The sequence below is a fragment of the Aquarana catesbeiana genome, linkage group LG03 (genome assembly GCF_042186555.1).
Source record: "Aquarana catesbeiana isolate 2022-GZ linkage group LG03, ASM4218655v1, whole genome shotgun sequence".
In the NCBI taxonomy this organism is placed as follows: domain Eukaryota; kingdom Metazoa; phylum Chordata; class Amphibia; order Anura; family Ranidae; genus Aquarana; species Aquarana catesbeiana.
In genome coordinates this window covers 726,995,957-727,018,500 of record NC_133326.1, presented here as the reverse complement: position 1 = coordinate 727,018,500, position 22,544 = coordinate 726,995,957, and the positions used below count along the sequence as shown (strand labels likewise).

Here is a 22,544-nt window from a genome sequence, read left to right as displayed (position 1 = left end):
AGTGTTCAGCTAGATCCGTTCCTGCAATTTACATTTAGTGCAGTGCGTCCTGCTCACAGTGTTCAGCTAGATCCGTTCCTGCTATTTACATTTAGTGCAGTGCGTCCTGCTCACAGTGTTCAGCTAGATCCGTTCCTGCTATTTACATTTAGTGCAGTGCGTCCTGCTCACAGTGTTCAGCTAGATCCGTTCCTGCTATTTACATTTAGTGCAGTGCGTCCTGCTCACAGTGTTCAGCTAGATCCGTTCCTGCTATTTACATTTAGTGCAGTGCGTCCTGCTCACAGTGTTCAGCTAGATCCGTTCCTGTTAAATTCCTACTGACCGGCAGGCTTGTCTGGTTACAGTATATAAAGCTACCTGAAGAAAATTACAGGTGTTCTATTTGATCCTATTAGTACCACGGTCAGGCAGCTAGACTATTTACATTTAGTACAGTGCGTCCTGCTCACAGTGTTCAGCTAGATCCGTTCCTGTTATCTTCCTACTGACAGGCAGGCTTGTCTGGTTACAGTATATAAAGCTACCTGAAGAAAATTACAGGTGTTCTATTTGATCCTATTAGTACCACGGTCAGGCAGCTAGACTATTTACATTTAGTACAGTGCGTCCTGCTCACAGTGTACAGCTAGATCCGTTCCTGTTATCTTCCTACTGACAGGCAGGCTTGTCTGGTTACAGTATATAAAGCTACCTGAAGAAAATTACAGGTGTTCTATTTGATCCTATTAGTACCACGGTCAGGCAGCTAGACTATTTACATTTAGTACAGTGCGTCCTGCTCACAGTGTTCAGCTAGATCCGTTCCTGTTATCTTCCTACTGACAGGCAGGCTTGTCTGGTTACAGTATATAAAGCTACTTGAAGAAAATTACAGGTGTTCTATCCCAGCTTAGTGCAGCTACAGGCCATTAGTATGTCTGGAAGGCCAAGAAGGAGAGGCAGACAGTCACAAGCCAATAAGAGAGGGCAAGCAGGCTCTGTGTCTAGTGCTGGTCGTGGAGACGGTGCATCCTCATCAGCACGTGGCCATGGGACACGCTTGGCCTTTTTTTCGGCAGCTGGCCATGTTGAGCCGCAACATGCGGAAGACTTGGTCGAGTGGATGACCAAGCCGTCCTCATCCTCCTCATCCTCTCTCACCCATGCCCAGGGTGCTTTGTCTGGCAAAGCAGCGGCCTCTTCCCTCAGCTCAATGTCATCAGTGACTCCTTCCCTAGCTCCACCATGTCCTCATGAGGATTCCCTCGAACTGTTTGACCACAGTGTTGGGTACATGCTCCAGGAGGATGCCCAGCGTTTGGAAGGCTCTGATGACGATACTGAGCTCGATGAAGGCAGTAACATGAGCGCGGACAGAGGGGGTGCCCAAGAAGGACAGCAATCTGGCAGTCATGCTCCCCCTGCTGCAGCATACTGCCAGGTTTGCTCCAGTGATGAGGAGGGAGGGGATGATGAGGTCACTGACTCAACGTGGGTGCCTGATAGGAGAGAGGAGGAGGAGGAGGAGGAGGAGGAGGAGGAGGCGGCAGCACATCACCAACGAGGCAGGATGCCCTCCAGGGGCCAGCCTAAGGGCAGCACATTGACTGCATCACACCCCAAAGCTCCACATGTGCAGGGCGCTGCAGTCTCTGCGCGTTATTCAAAAAGTTCTTTGGTGTGGGCCTTTTTTGAGACGAGTGCATCAGATCGCACCGCTGCTATTTGCAACATATGTCTCAAGCGTATCTCGCGTGGCCAAAATATCTCCCGCTTGGGTACCACATGCTTGACCAGACATATGTTGACCTGCCATGCAGTTCGTTGGCAAGCGTATCTAAAAGACCCACACCAAAGAACAAAGAGGATCTCTCCTTGCTCCTCATCAGCTGAGATTTCCAACCCCACTAGACCTTCAGTCCTCTCTGAGACCTGCAGTGAGAGGAATGAAGGTGTAGAATTAGGTGTGTCACAGCCAAGTACTTGTGGGCAATCTGCTTTTGGTACACCGACGTCAGATTGTACCAGGCAAATTTCCCTGCCCCAGCTGCTGCACCGCCGAAAGAAGTTTGCTCCCAGCCATCCACATGCCCAGCGGTTGAATGCTAGCTTGGCAAAATTGCTAGCACTTCAACTGCTGCCTTTTCAGTTGGTAGACTCTGCCCCCTTCCGTGAGTTTGTGGAATGTGCGGTTCCTCAGTGGCAGGTACCCAAACGCCACTTTTTCTCACGGAAGGCGATTCCGGCTCTCTACCGGCATGTGGAAGGCAATGTCCATGCCTCGCTGGACAGGGCGGTCAGCGGTAAGGTGCATATTACCGCTGACTCATGGTCCAGCAGGCATGGACAGGGACGTTACCTAAGTTTCACGGCGCATTGGGTGACTCTGCTGGCAGCTGGGAAGGATGCAGGACAAGGTGCAGTAGTGTTGGAGGTTGTTCCGCCACCACGCCTCCAAAATGCTGATTGTGACACACCTCTCTCCTCCACCCCCTCCTCTTCTTCTTCCTCCATGGCCTCTTCCTCGGAACCAGCGGTGCTCCGTAGGCGTTCAAGGGGCTACGCAAGTACGCAGGCCAAAAGATGCCATGCGGTGCTTGAGCTGGTGTGCTTGGGGGACAGGAGCCACACTGGGGCAGAGGTTCTGTCAGCTCTGCAGGGGCAGGTTCAGAGGTGGTTGACGCCACGCCAACTTAAGGCAGGAATGGTGGTTTGCGACAATGGCACCAACCTCCTCTCTGCCCTCCGACAGGGACAAATGACCCATGTGCCCTGTTTGGCTCACGTCCTTAACTTGGTGGTGCAGCGGTTCTTGGGCAGGTACCCGGGCTTACAGGATGTCCTGAGGCAGGCCAGGAAAGTCTGTGTGCATTTCCGCCGGTCATATAATGCCAGTGCTCGGCTGACGGACCTCCAAAAGGAGTTTAACCTGCCCAAGAACCGCCTAATCTGTGACATGCCCACCAGGTGGAACTCAACGTTGGCCATGCTGCAGCAGCTGCACACGCAGCAGAGGGCCATCAATGAGTACCTGTGCGACTATGGCACCAGGACAGGGTCAGGGGAGCTTGGTTTTTTTTCCCCACGCCAGTGGGCCATGATCAGGGATGCATGCACTGTCCTGTCACCATTCGAGGAGGCCACGAGGATGGTGAGCAGTGACAGTGCATGCATCAGTGACACTGTCCCCCTTGTCCACCTGTTGGAGCACACGCTGCGTGGAATAATGGACAGGGCACTTGAGGCAGAACAGAGGCAGGAAGAGGAGGACTTCCTTAGCTCTCAAGGCCCCCTTTATCCAGACAGTGTTCCTGCGTGCCCGCCGATCACACAGGAAGAGGACGAGGAGGAAGAGGAGGAGGAGGAAGATTGTGTCAGTATGGAGGTGGAGCCTGGCACTCAGCATCAGCAGCAGTCTTTAAGGGATCAGTCCCAAGAAACACATGGACTTGTACGTGGCTGGGAGGAGGTGGCTGCGGACCATGTCGTTCTTAGTGACCCAGAGGACTCCGGACCGAATGCCTCAGCAAACCTACGCTGCATGGCCTCCCTGATCCTGCAAAGCCTGCGTAAGGATCCTCGTATTCGTGGTATCAAGGAGAAGGACCAATACTGGCTGGCAACCCTCCTTGATCCACGTTACAAGGGTAAGGTTGCGGACCTTATCTTGCCATCGCAGAGGGAGCAGAGGATGAAACATCTTCGGGAGGCCTTGCAGAAAGGTCTGTGCAACGCGTTCCCAGAGACTGGGAGGTTACAAACTCCTGTTTCTGGACAACGTGTTGCTGAGGCTTCGATCAGTCAAAGAAGGAGCGGTGGAGAAGGTGGCCGTCTGACCGATGCGTTCAGACAATTTTTTGGTCCGCAGCCCCAAGGTATGATCGGTTCCAGCAACCATCGCCAGCGTCTGTTTTACATGGTGCAGGAATACCTAGGGGCAAGATCAGACTTGGACACCTTTCCCACCGAAAATCCTCTGGGTTACTGGGTCTTGAGGATGGATCACTGGCCAGAGCTTGCACAGTATGCAATTGAGCTACTGGCCTGTCCTGCATCCAGCGTTCTTTCGGAACGCACATTCAGTGCTGCTGGAGGCGTGGTAACCGATCACAGGGTGCGTCTGTCCACCGACTCGGTCGATCGGCTGACCTTCATAAAAATGAATGAGTCTTGGATCACCACCAGCTACCAAGCACCTGATGCTGATGTAACCGAATAATTTTTTTTGAAATCTCAGATCCCTTCAAAGACTGCCTATGCTGATGCTGAGTGACTATCCCTGAGTAATTATCCTCTTCCTCCTCAATCATCACGCTGATAGCTTGTAAGAACATTTTTGGTTCTGGGCGCCACCACCAGTGCCTAAGGCACAATTTTTCAGCCCCTGTTTAACAGGGGCGTGTAATTACAATTTTTGATGTAATACTTTGCAGCAGGGCTCGTTCCTGCATTCCAACTAGAGTGTCTGTGAGGGGTTGCAGTGTTGTGGCACCAGCACCAGTGCCTAGGGCCCAATTTTTCTGCCCCTGTCTAACAGGGGCGTGTAATTACAATTTTTGATGCAATACTTTGCAGCAGGGCTCGTTCCTGCGTTCCAACTAGAGTGTCTGTGAGGGGTTGCAGTGTTGTGGCACCAGCACCAGTGCCTAAGGCCCAATTTTTCTGCCCCTGTCTAACAGGGGCGTGTAATTACAATTTTTGATGCAATACTTTGCAGCAGGGCTCGTTCCTGCGTTCCAACTAGAGTGTCTGTGAGGGGTTGCAGTGTTGTGGCACCAGCACCAGTGCCTAAGGCCCAATTTTTCTGCCCCTGTCTAACAGGGGCGTGTAATTACAATTTTTGAAGCAATAATTTGCAGCAGGGCTCGTTCCTGCGTTCCAACTAGAGTGTCTGTGAGGGGTTGCAGTGTTGTGGCACCAGCACCAGTGCCTAAGGCCTAATTTTTCAGCTCCTGTTCAACAGGGGCATGTAATTACAATTCTTGATCTAATATTTCACAGCAGGGCCCTGTGAGGGCTTACAGTGTTGTGGCCACAGCAACACCTAAGGCCCAAATTTCTGCTGAGTATATAGGGCAGGACCCTACTTTCAAACATCTAACTTACAAACGACTCCTACTTGCAAACGGAAGGAGACAACAGGAAGTGAGATGAAATCTACCCCTAGGAAGGGAAATTCTCTCCTGTAAGAGTTAATATGGGAAAACAATTTCTCCTTTCCACTGATGCTTTCCAATCCTTGTTCCACAAAAAAACCCAAATTTTCAAAAAACATTTTTCATTGGGACAAAAAAGTGAGGTGAAATCTTCTGAAGAGGAGGAAAGACAGCAAAACAAATGTCACAGGGGTGATAACCCTTCCCTATGTTTTCCAAAAAGCTTAGAAAAGATTTTTTGGCTGGAGCTAAACACGTTAAAAATGTACCCGTTCAAAATTACAAAGAGATTCTACTTAACAACAAACCTACAGTCCCTGTCTTGTTTGCACCGCCTGTATACTGCTGTTCAGAGTATATAGGGCCTGGTGGCCCCACACCTTTCCTTATTTTAATTTGGGTGCGGGGTTCCCCTTAATATCCATACAAGACCCAAAGGGCCTGGTAATGGACTGGGGGGTACCCATGCCGTTTGTCTCACTGATTTTCATCCATATTGCCATGACCCGACATGACATTAAACCCGCAAGCAGTTTTAAATGAGATTTTTTCCTTTAAAAATGACATTTGGTGCAGGGACTGTTCTAAACATGGGAAACACGCGTCACTTTACAGGCATACTATAGACACCCCCCAGGTACGATATTTAAAGGAATATTTCACTTTTTTTTTTTTTACTTTAAGCATCATTAAAATCACTGCTCCCGAAAAAACGGCCGTTTTTAAAAGTTTTTTTTGCATTGATACATGTCCCCTGGGGTAGGACCCGGGTCCCCAAACCCTTTTTAGGACAATACCATGCAAATTAGCCTTTAAAATGAGCACTTTTGATTTCGAACGTTCGAGTCCCATAGACGTCAATGGGGTTCTAACGTTCGTGCGAACTTTCGGTCCGTTCGCGGGTTCTGGTGCGAACCGAACCGGGGGGTGTTCGGCTCATCCCTACTCATAATTTATACAAAGTTGCTCTCTAGGCAGATTCCCTTTTATTTCATTGTTGACGTTTTTCCTTATTTAATATTTTCATATGAGTGCAACTTTGTACCAGTAAAATCTTATGGATGCAGAAATGAGGGGGAAGCTGCCCTCTACTGGACAGAAGTGTGTACTGTTCTTCCCCAGAACTGTATGGTAATACAATTATGCTGTATAATAAATAAATAATAATAATAATAATACAATACAGAGATACTCCCACAGTGGTGAGATTTTCCTGCAGTAGGTTGTGTCTATGCCCCTACAACAGTAATGAGATTTGCCCCTCTTGATACCTTCTGCTCTTTTCTGTTCATCTTCTTCCTCGGCCACCAGACAGTGGAATAGAGGGGAGGGTTCCTCAAAGCCATCACGGCGCAGCCCTGTGGAGGGGAAAAAAAAAAAAAGGCAATGGCCAATGACTGCTTTGATTCTATGCAAAGTACACAGGAGTAGCACCTGTAATTGAAATCTACCGTTGGGGTAAAATATTGAACATCTTGGTAAGGGGGAACAGGGGGTGTCAGGATCATATAGGGGTACGATTGCAAAGGCATAGGGTGGTACAGGTAGAAGGAATAGCACAGCGGTTATTCCTTGGATGCAAAATGTCATCCAGGGTAAATCTTACCCAACCCCCCTTCCTTATTTTCCCTGAAGTTGTCCAACTGATGGGGTTATTGGATGATCTGATTATCCCAAATATCTGCAGGAAACCCCCCCATTATATTTTATTATACCCAATAGAGAATATTCCTCCCTCTCCATGTACCCCAAACTGGGTGTTACCAGCCACAGATACAGAGACTGCAGCCCCACCTACCTTCTGCTGTATTCCTCACACGATCAGACATCTTCTCATATTCCGCCAATTCCTGCAAAATACAGATACAATAAGCACAACACAGCACCCCCTACTGACTGCACTGATCACCGCTACTGAGAATTACACCCGGCATCAGGGGCGTTGCTAGGTCTGCAAAAGATCTGGGGCTAGAGCCCATAGCAGCGGTCACCAACCTTTTTGCAGGCCAGGGGGGGGGGGGGGGGGGAGCCTTCGCAGGCAAAGGCTGGTGTTAGCGTTTCAATCATCATGGCACCATGGTTGAAATGGTGTCAGGGTGATCGAAGCGCATTGTTTCTATTGTTACATTCTAATATATAATGAGGTGGTTCAACTCACCATAATGCAGAATCAGTGAGAGTCCTGAGCTTGTTACTTGCCACATCTCCTGCCACCAGATGCAGCATGTCACTTGCCACCGTCGCCTGTCACCAGATGCAGCTTTTCAACTTGCTACATCACCTGCCACCATTTGCAGACTGTCACTTGCCATGCCAGCGCAACCAAATGTGCATTGTCGCTGCATTGGTGGCAGGCTGGCAGCACTGGTAGTGAGAGAGAGAGAGAATTACACCCGGCATACAGGCACAGCAGGAGTACAGACCCGGGAACCCCTCATAATGGACACAGCAGGTGTACAGACCCAGGAACTCAGCACAGCGATGGTGGGAACCCCTCATAATGGGCACAGCAGGTGTACAGACCTGGGTACTCTGCACAGGGATGGTGGGAACCCTTCATAATGGGCACAGCAGGTGTACAGACCTGGGTACTCTGCACAGGGATGGTGGGAACCCTTCATAATGGGCACAGCAGGTGTACAGACCTGGGTACTCTGCACAGGGATGGTGGGAACTGCCATTCTGCTCCTTGACAGTGAGGTGTGAGGTTGTTGGTTCTTTAGCTCCTGTGCTTCCAGAGACCAGGGGCTAGAGTTGCTTCTCTGCCGCAGGAGGAATGCTGGATTCTGGGGAGGACCCTGGCGGAGGCCCCCTGGATAGGCCTGCGACTAGGCCTCAGTCTGTGGAAGATACTGGCCCTGGCCCAAGCAGAGATGAGTCCCTGTCTGCCTTTAGACAGAGGATTGTCGGTAAGCTAAAACAGATTGAGAAAGAAGAGGAGAAATTGTTAGTTTTGATGGCTGAATTTAGGAAGAAAATACAGATTTGTGCCAAAGTACACAGTAAAAAGAGACCGGCTCTGAGGCCTGAGTGGAATGACTTGGAGCCAGCTGTGAGGAAGCAGAAGGAACTGGTGGGTTCTCTGAAGGAGAATAGCAGAATATATAAAGAAAAATATAGAAACGAGGAACGGTTTAGCCGAATGAGAAGAGCCACTTCCTGCGTGGAAAGTGACCCAATAAATGAGGAGATGCAGGTACCGACAGAGTCAGCAGAGAGTGAGAAAGTTGGCCCGGAGGATGAACCCAGCTGTTCAACACCTCAGGCATCTGCTGAGCCCTCAAAATGGCGGAGGCCTCTGTCCCCCTCACTCTGCAGCAACAATATGGAACATCGGAGCAGGAGGTTGAGGGGGATACTAGCATGCTTGAGTTCATCACTAAGCTGGAATCCCCTTAGGGTGTGGATTCCCCGGATGATGATGAGGAGATGGGCACTGCTCCTCACCCTGTGAAAGAGAGACCTATGAAGAGAGCAAGATTCACCATGAAGTCTGCAACAACTTGGGGGGGGGGGGGAGAGAGTCTGATCCCACCATCAGCCATGACATTGCAAAAGGTAACAACACAGCAAGCAGGAACAGTCAGTGTGTGCGCACGCAAGATGGTGATGTGAACTTTAATGACAATGGGCTTGCTGAGGGTTGTAGTGCTACTGGCAGTCAGCCCAGACCCATAGACAATGTACAGCATGCAATGCAGTCTGAATTACCTGCTGAAAACAAAGCTTCAGATGAAATTGGTGAGAGTAACTGTCAAGCTTCTGGGGGAAGAGTCTGCAGAGAGGAGCGCCATGGACAATACAGTGAATTTGCCTGGACCAGACACAGCGGCTGTTTCTGAGAATAATGGAGGAGATGCTGAGTGCAGTAGTGCTACAACTATCCTGGAGTCTGCAGTAGCCAAGACTGTGCTTGAACATAGGAAAGAAGCTGCGTGTTCAGAGCAGAGGGAGAGGGCGGGTCTCACCTCTGTTAAGTCAATGACTGCTACACCAGCTGGTTCAGATTCTCTGTCAGCAGGTTTGATTGTGTCTAAGGACAAGACTGCAATTGGTGTGTCTGTGGGGAAAACATATGCCGGTGCTGTGTCTGTGGGGAAAACTTATGCTGGTGTTTCATAAGGGGGGATAGGGGGATTTTTACAGTGTCAAATATAGAAATGCACAGTTGACTTACTATAAGTAAAACATAGTTTTTATTGACATAACATAGTTAAAAGAAAAAACAAACAAAGCATTCTGTTACAGGGCAGTATGAAGTTATAAACAATTGGTGGTCAGAATCGTATACAGGTGAGTGAATTTTATGGTAATTTTGTTGCTCCCTAGTGTCTCCCTATCAGCCCTCTATGGCCATGCCAAATTGACCCCCTTGGATCCGGTCTTTTGGGGCCAAGTCAGGGGCCCGGCCAGGTGGTTCATGGGTGTAAGTATTGTATAGGGTAAGTGTCCAGTCTTTTTAGGCAACCAGGTTCATATTTAAATCAACACTCTGTATGTATTATTTCATTGCATTTTTTCAGACTGTTGTTACAACTTTGTCTCTCTTTATCTACTCAATGGTCTCAGTAAAATAAATCTTTTGCACATCCCCTGAGGAAGCTAAAGTAGCGAAACATGTCGGGCTAGTGTGCAATATCTCCTGCTGCGATTTATTACTCACCTGTATACGATTCTGACCACCAATTGTTTATAACTTCATACTGCCCTGTAACAGTATGCTTTGTTTGTTTTTTCTTTTAACTATGTTATGTCAATAAAAACTATGTTTTACTTATAGTAAGTCAACTGTGCATTTCTATATTTGACACCGTAAAAATCCTCCTATCCCCCCTTATGATGTATCTGTCTTTATTGGGATGAGGTGTCTACAGAAAGGGTGATGTTTTCACCAACCGGACCAAAACATTACAATTCATGCTGGTGTTGTTGCTACGGGATTTGGGAGGAAGGAGCAGACAGGGAAGGAGCATGGAAATATTTTATCTTCCTCAATATTTAAAAAGGAGAAATGTTGTGCAGCTCCATTGGGGGGGGGGGGGCTCATCCCCAAGCTTGTATCATGGCAGCCACTCATTAAAATGGTGACAGTTCTTGTCCGCAATGAGTCCATACCACAAGGGGATTTAACTGTATGGTTGAGGAGGTATGGAGACATCCTGGGCCCCCTAAAGAAGATTTTGGATGATCGGGGAATATGGACGAGGGGGTGGTCTGTGCAGTTAAAGTTAAAAAATCATTGACAATGTTGTCCAGCATCTGCCATCCTCAGCTTTCCTGGGAGGGACAGGCTGACCATGTTCTATCCAGGCCAGCCAAAGCTATGTAACAAGCGTGGAGATAAAGGGCATCATGCATCCTCCTGTTCGGTGATGAAATGCTGTGTGTCAGGGTGTAGGACATTTGGCAAAGGATTGTAACATTATAAAAGGTGCAACCTGTGCAATGCGGTGGGACATCCTTATAGTCAGTTTCCTGAGGCAATGCATAACAAGCCTGAGCTCATGAGAGAGTTCTTCCGCCTGGACATGGAAGTTGCTCCGAGCTCAGCAGCTGGGGTGCCTGCGATTCCCTCTGAGTCTGTGCCAATACGTCTGTGTCTTCCCAGTCTGTGCGTTTGCCTAGTGTGCCCGTGTCTTCCCAATCTGTAGGTAAGGTATCAGTTGCAGAGAATGTGTCCAATCCTCATTTTTCTAGGTCTTCCAAAGTTGCAGAGACAGCAAGAGGTGCTGAGGAAGGTGCATCAAGTGTGGTGCCAGCCCCCCGACGCTGCAGTGTTTCTGTTAAGGATCATGGGGTGCAGAGGAGTGGGGAGGATGGTGAAGAGGCTGGCCCAGTGGTAGGTAAGGGAAGGGAGAGTGGTGGGGGGTGAAGTGGAGCGTAGGAGTGGGGAAGCTGTTGATTCCGGTTTTTCCAAGGATGATATGGAGTGGTTGGAGGATAAAAAGGAGGAGGGGCAAAAGAAAGAAGAAAAAAAAAAAAGGGGTTTTGGTTAACTTAAGTCCTAAGGTTTTGCCAAATAAGTTTGAGGTCGTCAGATGATGACGATGAATGGGACTCATTGAGTACTGCATCCTCCATGGATGATAAGTGCCAGGGTGCAATAAAGCGTGCTGGTTCTCCAGGGAGAGGGAGTAATCAGGCTAAGAAACGGCTGCCTCAACTACCGTAATGGCAGTTCCCACTCCGTTAAAAGTGGCAACCATTAATGTTGCCAGCTTAAGATCAGTAAGTGCTCATCATACGGCCCTATTTTTGCTCAGCGAGTTTGATGCTGACATTTTGTTTTTGCAAGAGACCCATCTGAGTAGTCTGGCCGATATACATCTGGCAAAGAAGGAGTGGAGACGTGGTCCCTCATTTTGGTCTCTTGCGGCCAAGCCTTATAGCTGGGTAGGGGTCCTTTTTTTCTGGTATGGCAACGTGCTGGTGGGTAATTGAGGTAGAGATTGGGAGATGCATGATCTTGGACCTGCGCCTTCAGACAAAGTGGGACAGGAAATGCCTCTTTGCACTATACACACTATATTGTACATTGCACACGCCTGCACTATATACACACACTATATCAGTGGCGGCTGGTGCTCAAACTTTTTTGGGGGGGCGCAAACAAACTGAAAAATACCGACCCCCATCAAATGCAGCCACTTGACCATCAAATGCAGCCAACGGTGACCATCAAATGCAGCCACTGGTGGGATTTGCGGCTCTGACGCCCTGCCTCCTGATCGGCGGGGAGGAAGGTTAGTGTGAAAATAGCGAAAATTAATTTGCTATCGTCACACAATTGGGTGGGATCAGGGCGCATTCTCTGCACCCCGAGCCCACCCTATTTTGAAGCCTATTAGAGCCTCTGGCTCTAATCTGGTGCTTCAAAAAGGTACCACCCTCACCATAGGAATCCATGCGTCCGGCATCCTGAGAGGGGCTGGGCACATGGATGGGGGGGTGGCACCTGTGCGCCCACAGTGCACGGGCCGCCACTGCACTACATTGCACATTACACACGCCTGCACTAAATACACTACATTGCACATTACACACGCCTGCACTATATTGCACATTACACACGCTTGCACTATATACACTATATTGTACATTACACACACCTGCACTATATACATGTAGCGGGCACCTACTTTTAGGTAGGTGACCTTTTTGGTAGTTTACAATGTCAGGTAAATTTAGACATGCTTGTGCTATTACAACAGGACTGTTCTTGTTCATTTCTCCTTTGAGTGACAGGTAGTTTGTATGCTAGTCTCGGCCAATCATTAATTTGCTTGGTAAGGCCCGGGACTCTCATATAAAAGCTGGGTCACATGGTCAGGAGGGGATAGAGAGTCCTCCAGGAGTGCGTGGAGAAGCCAACCTGGTTCCCGGAGGGGAGAGGTTTCCCCCTCCGGGGAGCCAACGGAGCTCCCCCCCTTGCGAGAAGGGTGGGGAACCGGTCTCCATGGAGGAAGAGATGACACCGTACAGCATGTAGTCGCTGGTGTCGTTGGCTGTCCCTGCGGGGAAGGGATCGGGCCATAAAGACAGAAAAGGAACTAAGAATCATTACTGGAGAAGTAGCAACAAAGCGGAAGGAAACTGGGCGATTAATCGTTTATGAGTGGCACATGGACTATTGATCAGGTGAGTGAAAGCCCAAGGGAAGGGTACTGCCAGAGGCTGAGGGATGTTGGTACGCAAGTCAGTGAAACAGGTGGTGATGGCCTGTGACTTTGGGTTCAGCAATGCCCCGGGATTCCAATCAGTCGGGCGGGAAAAGTTATTCAGAGTGACTCTTTCTTGGCTCAACCTGGAAGTACCATATAGATGGGAAGTAGTGGTAAAAAGGTAGCGGTGAAGCTGCAAGCACACACATAGAGATACGGACTGTTCTTGAAAAGTCATGCAGATGAAGGTGTTATTCAGAGTGACTCTTTATCAATTATTCTCTATCAAAATCTACTTCCATCTTCCCTGATTGAAAAAATCACACAAAGCGATTTCCTAATTATCCGCAAATGATTCTATTTTTTTCCGTAAGAGACAGTGAGAAGATAATGTAACAAAAGAGCATCTCAAAAGAAGTCCTTCTCCCATCCCAGTTCATGTTAATTAATAAAGCAAGAGAAAAAGTATTATGGACTGTGTTTGAATCATATGGGCTGCGATGGGTTGGTTGGTAAACGTGAATTACCGATATAAACAATTATTCAGCCGCTCCTTCGGGGGTAAGCGCTGCATGTGGGGGCGTCGTTTGGGATATCTGTTTCACGTTTGCCGCTAACCATCTCCCATAGCAACGAAGTCTGCATTTCAGTAACTGCTGCCAAGATAGCCTGCAGTAGAACAGTGCCTGCCACCAGGGGTCGCTGGGGAGGACTTTGAAAATGTACAGCTACAGTTCCTCGCGCACTGAACCAACAAGTGGGGGGTGGAGCCACGCCCCAGAGGAAAAGTTTTCAGTGTTCAGTGTGCCACGCGCCAGACCGAAACAGGCGGAGGGAGATGGCGGAGGGTGTTGGGAACACGCTTGCCATGCAGCGGGTATCTGATTTGCAGGACTGAGTTCTGGTTGACACCGGTGTTCGGTTGGAGCTAACCGGAGGACTGGCGTTGGGAGTGATTGATGGAGTAGAAAGGCTCTGTATGCTGTGCCCCGGATGTCGGAGGCCTACGGTTGGAGTCATCGCCTGGGCCCAGTGTGGACATTGTGGTATCCAGTTAACGCGATTGGGACCTGTTCAACAAGAGGTCAGATACTATTCTGCTAACATTGCAACGGGACTTTGTCTGCCGCAAGAACAGGTGATTCGGAGGGCCGGAGAGGGTCGTGTATCGCCTGCAGCGACAGTGGAGGAGCTCCCATCTGATTCGGCTGAATCGGAGCCACCAGAAGATCAGTTAGGATCTAATGGAAAAGCCTGTAGCCTGGCTGGGGACCCAGGGACTGTTGAAGTTGTTCCCCAGTCTTTGGAGGAAACCCCTGAGGAGCAGGTTAGCAGTAAGCCCCTTGATTTGCCCGTCTGGAAGGAGCCTAAATTACAGGAGGGGGATCCGTCGGGTGAGCTGGACAGGGTAGATGGAGGCCGGGCTGTGGATTGGGGATCACCACAGATTCTGCAAAAGTATGGATCTATGGATAATCTGTTCAAGTGGTCATCTCCAGAAGAGTTTGATTCAAGTAGTGAGTAGGAATATTTTCTGGAAAGTTCAACTTCAGTGGAGGCTTCCACAGGAGTGTCAGGAAAGTTGTCTGGAACAGTTAAAACTCCAGTACCCCCATTTAATGTTTTGAGTACTACCCTTCCTACTAGGACAGCTACGTTTCAACAATGGGTCAGCAGAGCTACTGATGCATGTGTTTTGCCTGGTAGAGGAAAGGCAAAGGACTTGCCTAGACTCTCAAGATTCCAAAGAGAGGTTCAGACTAAAGTAGCTCAGGAGTGGGGCTTTGACTACTCCTATGTTCCGGAACATATTATGGAAATTATTGAAGGTTCCCGGGAAGCATGGAAGGACGAACTTGTGTGGGATTATCTCTACGTTCCTAAGCCAAAAAGGACACCTGACAGTGAGGTTTGGGTCCGGTTTAAAGACATTCATCGTGAGTGGAGACTTGGAAGAGCCATTCACAAAGATAGAGTGTTGGTGGTAAAGGCTGGACAAAATACACGTAGCTACTCTATATCGGGGAGAGGACCAGGGGACAGTCGGAAAAGGTTGCCTGACCCAAGGTACTATTTGTGAGCAGGATTGTTGGAAGTGCATTCACAAATGTATTTCATACCCAGATTGACTGCAGGATGGCAGATGGGTTAGGGTGGGTTTTCCCCAAATACTTTACCCAGCAGGAGACTCACATTCATGGTGCCTAACAAGGACAAAGTTATGGACACTAGGATGTGTTGTCTCTGCTAAGTCCCTTTGCTGCACAAGTACTCCTACAAAGGACTCTTGTTTAAGAGCCAAACAGAAAGTTTATTTGCCAATGGGCGAACGGATTAAACTGTTGAACATGTCTGTTTGGAATGCGCTATGCAGGAGGACTGCTGGACTCCTTTTGAGGGAGCGATTATCCCAACAGAAACGTACATGCCATAAAGAATTGTACATCTTTAATTGATTACCCAGTAGAGGATGATAACCCCCTCTGTTTGGTAATGTGTGTGTATTAGTTAGTATTAGTTAGAAATGTTTTGTGTCTTCTTTTAGGAATATTGAAGATGTGATGGCTGTCTATCTCACAGATGAAGGCCTGTGGTAAGCAGAGTATTCGTCCTGCGGGAGCAGTGCTTTGGTTCCGCTTGTATGGGATGTTAGCTGTAGGGACCTACAGTCAGGCCATGTAAATTGTATAAGAAAAATATGTTATGTTGCCATTGTGTACAGTGATATTGATGTTATTGTTTTCAAGTTTATTTCCTTTTCCCCCATTCCATTTGATGTAATGAGATGCTCTTTCCTCCTTAAACATTAAGGAGGTACTCTGAATTCATTCCCCACAACTGGGGACAGTGAATTAAGTGGGGGGGTGTATGTAGCAGTCACCTACTTTTAGGTAGGTGACCTTTTTGGTAGTTTACTATGTCAGGTAAAATTAGACAGGCTTGTGCTATTACAACAGGCCTGTTCTTGTTCATTTCTGAGTGACAGGTAGTTTGTATGCTAGTCTCGGCCAATCATTAATTTGCTTGGTAAGGCCCGGGACTCTCATATAAAAGCTGGGTCACATGGTCAGGAGGGGATAGAGAGTCCTCCAGGAGTGCGTGGAGGAGCCAGCCTGGTTCCCGGAGGGGAGAGAAGGGTGGGGAACCGGTCTCCATAGGGGAAGAGATGACACCGTACAGCATGTAGTTGCTGGTGTCGTTGGCCACCCCTGCGGGGAAGGGAGCGGGCCATAAAGACAGAAAAGGAACTGAGAATCATTTTGGGAGAAGTAGCAACAAAGCGGAAGGAAACTGGGTGATTGATCGTTTATGAGTGGCACATGGACTATTGATCACGTGAGTGAAAGCCCAAGGGAAGGGTACTACCAGAGGCTGAGGGATGTTGGTACGCAAGTCAGTGAAACAGGTGGTGATTAGGGATGAGCTTCGTGTTCGAGTCGAACCCATGTTCGACTCGAACATCGGCTGTTCGCCCGTTCGCCGAATTGCGAACGATATGGGCCGTTCGCGCCAAATTCGTGTGGCGCGTCACGGCCCATAATTCACTGCGGCATGGCAGTGCATTGCTTGCTGATGATTGGCCAAGCATGCACTATGACCCGCATGCTTGGCCAATCACAGCGCCGCCTGAACAGAGAGCCATAATTGGCCAAAGCCAAGGAGGCTTTGGCCAATTATGGCTCAGGGGATTTAGTACACGCCCCACACTATATAAGGCCGCCTGCACGGCGGCCCTGTGTAGTGTGTGTTCCGGCGTTCATTGAGAGAGAGAGAGAGAGAGAGAGACAGACAGTGTCATTTGATTTGAGTTAGATAGATTAGGCAGAACAGTCAGTCAGTTAGCTGCACTTACAGTGTATTGTGTATATATATGCATCCCAGGTGTTGCATATATATATATACACTGTATTCAGTTTAGCTAGATCCGTTCCTGTTATCTTCTAGACTATTTACATTTAGTGCAGTGCGTCCTGCTCACAGTGTTCAGCTAGATCCGTTCCTGTTATCTTCCTACTGACAGGCAGGCTTGTCTGGTTACTGTATATAAAGCTACCTGAAGAAAATTACTGGGGTTCTATTTGATCCTATTAGTACCACGGTCAGGCAGCTAGACTATTTACATTTAGTACAGTGCGTCCTGCTCACAGTGTTCAGCTAGATCCGTTCCTGTTATCTTCCTACTGACAGGCAGGCTTGTCTGGTTACAGTATATAAAGCTACCTGAAGAAAATTACTGGTGTTCTATCCCAGCTTAGTGCAGCTACAGGCCATTAGTATGTCTGGAAGGCCAAGAAGGAGAGGCAGACAGTCACAAGCCAATAAGAGAGGGCAAGCAGGCTCTGTGTCTAGTGCTGGTCGTGGAGACGGTGCATCCTCATCAGCACGTGGCCATGGGACACGCTGGGCCTTTTTTTCGGCAGCTGGCCGTGTTGAGCCACAACATGCGGAAGACTTGGTCGAGTGGATGACCAAGCCGTCCTCATCCTCCTCATCCTCTCTCACCCATGCCCAGGGTGCTTTGTCTGGCAAAGCAGTGGCCTCTTCCCTCAGCTCAATGTCATCAGTGACTCCTTCCCTAGCTCCACCATGTCCTCATGAGGATTCCCTCGAACTGTTTGACCACAGTGTTGGGTACATGCTCCAGGAGGATGCCCAGCGTTTGGAAGGCTCTGATGATGATACTGAGCTCGATGAAGGCAGTAACATGAGCACGGACAGAGGGGGTGCCCAAGAAGGACAGCAATCTGGCAGTCATGCTCCCCCTGCTGCAGCATACTGCCAGGTTTGCTCCAGTGATGAGGAGGGAGGGGATGATGAGGTCACTGACTCAACGTGGGTGCCTGATAGGAGAGAGGAGGAGGAGGAGGAGGAGGAGGCGGCACATCACCAACGAGGCAGGATGCCCTCCAGGGGCCAGCCTAAGGGCAGCACATTGACTGCATCACACCCCAAAGCTCCACATGTGCAGGGCGCTGCAGTCTCTGCGCGTTATTCAAAAAGTTCTTTGGTGTGGGCCTTTTTTGAGACGAGTGCATCAGATCGCACCGCTGCTATTTGCAACATATGTCTCAAGCGTATCTCACGTGGCCAAAACATCTCCCGCTTGGGTACCACATGCTTGACCAGACATATGTTGACCTGCCATGCAGTTCATTGGCAAGCGTATCTAAAAGACCCACACCAAAGAACAAAGAGGATCTCTCCTTACTCCTCATCAGCTGAGATTTCCAACCCCACTAGACCTCCAGTCCTCTCTGAGACCTGCAGTGAGAGGAATGAAGGTGTAGAATTAGGTGTGTCACAGCCAAGTACTTGTGGGCAATCTGCTTTTGGTACACCGACGTCAGATTGTACCAGGCAAATTTCCCTGCCCCAGCTGCTGCACCGCCGAAAGAAGTTTGCTCCCAGCCATCCACATGCCCAGCGGTTGAATGCTAGCTTGGCAAAATTGCTAGCACTTCAACTGCTGCCTTTTCAGTTGGTAGACTCTGCCCCCTTCCGTGAGTTTGTGGAATGTGCGGTTCCTCGGTGGCAGGTACCCAAACGCCACTTTTTCTCACGGAAGGCGATTTCGGCTCTCTACCGGCATGTGGAAGGCAATGTCCATGCCTCGCTGGACAGGGCGGTCAGCGCTAAGGTGCATATTACCGCTGACTCATGGTCCAGCAGGCATGGACAGGGACGTTACCTAAGTTTCACGGCACATTGGGTGACTCTGCTGGCAGCTGGGAAGGATGCAGGACAAGGTGCAGTAGTGTTGGAGGTTGTTCCGCCACCACGCCTCCAAAATGCTGATTGTGACACACCTCTCTCCTCCACCCCCTCCTCTTCTTCTTCCTCCATGGCCTCTTCCTCGGAACCAGCGGTGCTCCGTAGTCGTTCAAGGGGCTACGCAAGTAAGCAGGCCAAAAGATGCCATGCGGTGCTTGAGCTGGTGTGCTTGGGGGACAGGAGCCACACTGGGGCAGAGGTTCTGTCAGCTCTGCAGGGGTAGGTTCAGAGGTGGTTGACGCCACGCCAACTTAAGGCAGGAATGGTGGTTTGCGACAATGGCACCAACCTCCTCTCTGCCCTCCGACAGGGACAAATGACCCATGTGCCCTGTTTGGCTCACGTCCTTAACTTGGTGGTGCAGCGGTTCTTGGGCAGGTACCCGGGCTTACAGGATGTCCTGAGGCAGGCCAGGAAAGTCTGTGTGCATTTCCGCCGGTCATATAATGCCAGTGCTCGGCTGACGGACCTCCAAAAGGAGTTTAACCTGCCCAAGAACCGCCTAATCTGTGACATGCCCACCAGGTGGAACTCAACGTTGGCCATGCTGCAGCGGCTGCACACGCAGCAGAGGGCCATCAATGAGTACCTGTGCGACTATGGCACCAGGACAGGGTCAGGGGAGCTTGGTTTTTTTTCCCCACGCCAGTGGGCCATGATCAGGGATGCATGCACTGTCCAGTCACCATTCGAGGAGGCCACGAGGATGGTGAGCAGTGACAGTGCATGCATCAGTGACACTGTCCCCCTTGTCCACCTGTTGGAGCACACGCTGCGTGGAATAATGGACAGGGCACTTGAGGCAGAACAGAGGCAGGAAGAGGAGGACTTCCTTAGCTCTCAAGGCCCCCTTTATCCAGACAGTGTTCCTGCGTGCCCGCCGATCACACAGGAAGAGGACGAGGAGGAGGAGGAGGAGGAGGAAGATTGTGTCAGTATGGAGGTGGAGCCTGGCACTCAGCATCAGCAGCAGTCTTTAAGGGATCAGTCCCAAGAAACACATGGACTTGTACGTGGCTGGGAGGAGGTGGCTGCGGACGTTGTCGTCCTTAGTGACCCAGAGGACTCCGGACCGAATGCCTCAGCAAACCTACGCTGCATGGCCTCCCTGATCCTGCAAAGCCTGCGTAAGGATCCTCGTATTCGTGGTATCAAGGAGAAGGACCAATACTGGCTGGCAACCCTCCTTGATCCACGTTACAAGGGTAAGGTTGCGGACCTTATCTTGCCATCGCAGAGGGAGCAGAGGATGAAACATCTTCGGGAGGCCTTGCAGAAAGGTCTGTGCAATGCGTTCCCAGAGACTGGGAGGTTACAAACTCCTGTTTCTGGACAACGTGTTGCTGAGGCTTCGGTCAGTCAAAGAAGGAGCGGTGGAGAAGGTGGCCGTCTGACCGATGCGTTCAGACAATTTTTTGGTCCGCAGCCCCAAGGTATGATCGGTTCCAGCAACCATCGCCAGCGTCTGTTTTACATGGTGCAGGAATACCTAGGGGCAAGATCAGACTTGGACACCTTTCCCACTGAAAATCCTCTGGGTTACTGGGTCTTGAGGATGGATCACTGGCCAGAGCTTGCACAGTATGCAATTGAGCTACTGGCCTGTCCTGCATCCAGCGTTCTTTCGGAACGCACATTCAGTGCTGCTGGAGGCGTGGTAACCAATCACAGGGTGCGTCTGTCCACCGACTCGATCGATCGGCTGACCTTCATAAAAATGAATGAGTCTTGGATCACCACCAGCTACCAAGCACCTGATGCTGATGTAACCAAATAATTTTTTTTGAAATCTCAGATCCCTTCAAAGACTGCCTATGCTGCTGCTGAGTGACTATCCCTGAGTAATTATCCTCTTCCTCCTCAATCATCACGCTGATAGCTTGTAAGAACATTTTTGGTTCTGGGCGCCACCACCAGTGCCTAAGGCACAATTTTTCAGCCCCTGTTTAACAGGGGCGTGTTAATTACAATTTTTGATGTAATACTTTGCAGCAGGGCTCGTTCCTGCATTCCAACTAGAGTGTCTGTGAGGGGTTGCAGTGTTGTGGCACCAGCACCAGTGCCTAAGGCCCAATTTTTCTGCCCCTGTCTAATAGGGGCGTGTAATTACAATTTTTGATGCAATACTTTGCAGCAGGGCTCGTTAGTGCGTTCCAACTAGAGTGTCTGTGAGGGGTTGCAGTGTTGTGGCACCAGCACCAGTGCCTAAGGCCCAATTTTTCTGCCCCTGTCTAACAGGGGCGTGTAATTACAATTTTTGATGCAATACTTTGCAGCAGGGCTCGTTCCTGCGTTCCAACTAGAGTGTCTGTGAGGGGTTGCAGTGTTGTGGCACCAGCACCAGTGCCTAAGGCCCAATTTTTCTGCCCCTGTCCAACAGGGGCGTGTAATTACAATTTTTGATGCAATACTTTGCAGCAGGGCTCGTTCCTGCATTCCAACTAGAGTGTCTGTAAGGGGTTGCAGTGTTGTGGCACCAGCACCAGTGCCTAAGGCCTAATTTTTCAGCTCCTGTTCAACAGGGGCATGTAATTACAATTCTTGATCTAATATTTCACAGCAGGGCCCTGTGAGGGCTTACAGTGTTGTGGCCACAGCAACACCTAAGGCCCAAATTTCTGCTGAGTATATAGGGCAGGACCCTACTTTCAAACATCTAACTTACAAACGACTCCTACTTGCAAACGGAAGGAGACAACAGGAAGTGAGATGAAATCTACCCCTAGGAAGGGAAATTCTCTCCTGTAAGAGTTAATATGGGAAAACAATTTCTCCTTTCCACTGATGCTTTCCAATCCTTGTTCCACAAAAAACCCAAATTTTCAAAAAACATTTTTCATTGGGACAAAAGGTGAGGTGAAATCTTCTGAAGAGGAGGAAAGACAGCAAAACAAATGTCACAGGGGTGATAACCCTTCCCTATGTTTTCCAAAAAGCTTAAAAAAGATTTTTTGGCTGGAGCTAAACGCTTTAAAAATTTACCCGTTCAAAATTACAAAGAGATTCTACTTAACAACAAACCTACAGTCCCTGTCTTGTTTGCACCGCCTGTATACTGCTGTTCAGAGTATATAGGGCCTGGTGGCCCCACACCTTTCCTTATTTTAATTTGGGTGCGGGGTTCCCCTTAATATCCATACAAGACCCAAAGGGCCTGGTAATGGACTGGGGGGTACCCATGCCGTTTGTCTCACTGATTTTCATCCATATTGCCAGGACCCGACATTACATTAAACCCGCAAGCAGTTTTAAATGAGATTTTTTCCTTTAAAAATGACATTTGGTGCAGGGACTGTTCTAAACACGGGAAACACGAGCCACTTTACAGGCCTACTATAGACACACCCCAGGTACGATATTTAAAGGAATATTTCACTTTTTTTTTTTTACTTTAAGCATCATTAAAATCACTGCTCCCGAAAAAACGGCCGTTTTTAAAAGTTTTTTTTGCATTGATACATGTCCCCTGGGGTAGGACCCGGGTCCCCAAACCCTTTTTAGGACAATACCATGCAAATTAGCCTTTAAAATGAGCACTTTTGATTTCGAACGTTCGAGTCCCATAGACGTCAATGGGGTTCTAACGTTCGTGTGAACTTTCGGTCCGTTCGCAGGTTCTGGTGCGAACCGAACCAGGGGGTGTTCGGCTCATCCCTAGTGGTGATGGCCTGTGACTTTGGGTTCAGCAATGCCCTGGGATTCCAATCAGTAAGGCAGGAGAAGTTATTCAGAGTGACTCTTTCTTGGCTCAACCTGGAAGTACCATATAGATGGGAAGTAGTGGTAAAAAGGTAGCGGTGAAGCTGCAAGCACACACATAGAGATACGGACTGTTCTTGAAAAGTCATGCAGATGAAGGTGTTATTCAGAGTGACTCTTTATCAATTATTCTCTATCAAAATCTACTTCCATCTTCCTTGATTGAAGAAATCACACAAAGTGATTTCCTAATTATCCGCAAATGATTCTAGTG

The 22,544-nt window shown here is 49.1% G+C and overlaps 1 protein-coding gene across 2 annotated transcripts in view; it reads right to left on the bottom strand.

Moving 5' to 3' along the window:
* LOC141133758 (thialysine N-epsilon-acetyltransferase-like) overlaps positions 1–22,544 on the bottom strand; it is a 135,128-nt gene that overhangs the window by 27,908 nt on the left and 84,676 nt on the right. Inside the window, exons 2-3 of one of the 2 annotated variants that reach the window (XM_073623302.1) lie at positions 6,937–6,988; positions 6,410–6,496 (exon numbers count right to left, since the gene is read on the bottom strand). In XM_073623302.1, the coding sequence (XP_073479403.1) occupies positions 6,410–6,496; positions 6,937–6,988 (139 nt within the window). The remainder of the gene's footprint in view (positions 1–6,409; positions 6,497–6,936; positions 6,989–22,544) is intronic. The other variant, XM_073623303.1, reaches the window with a different exon arrangement.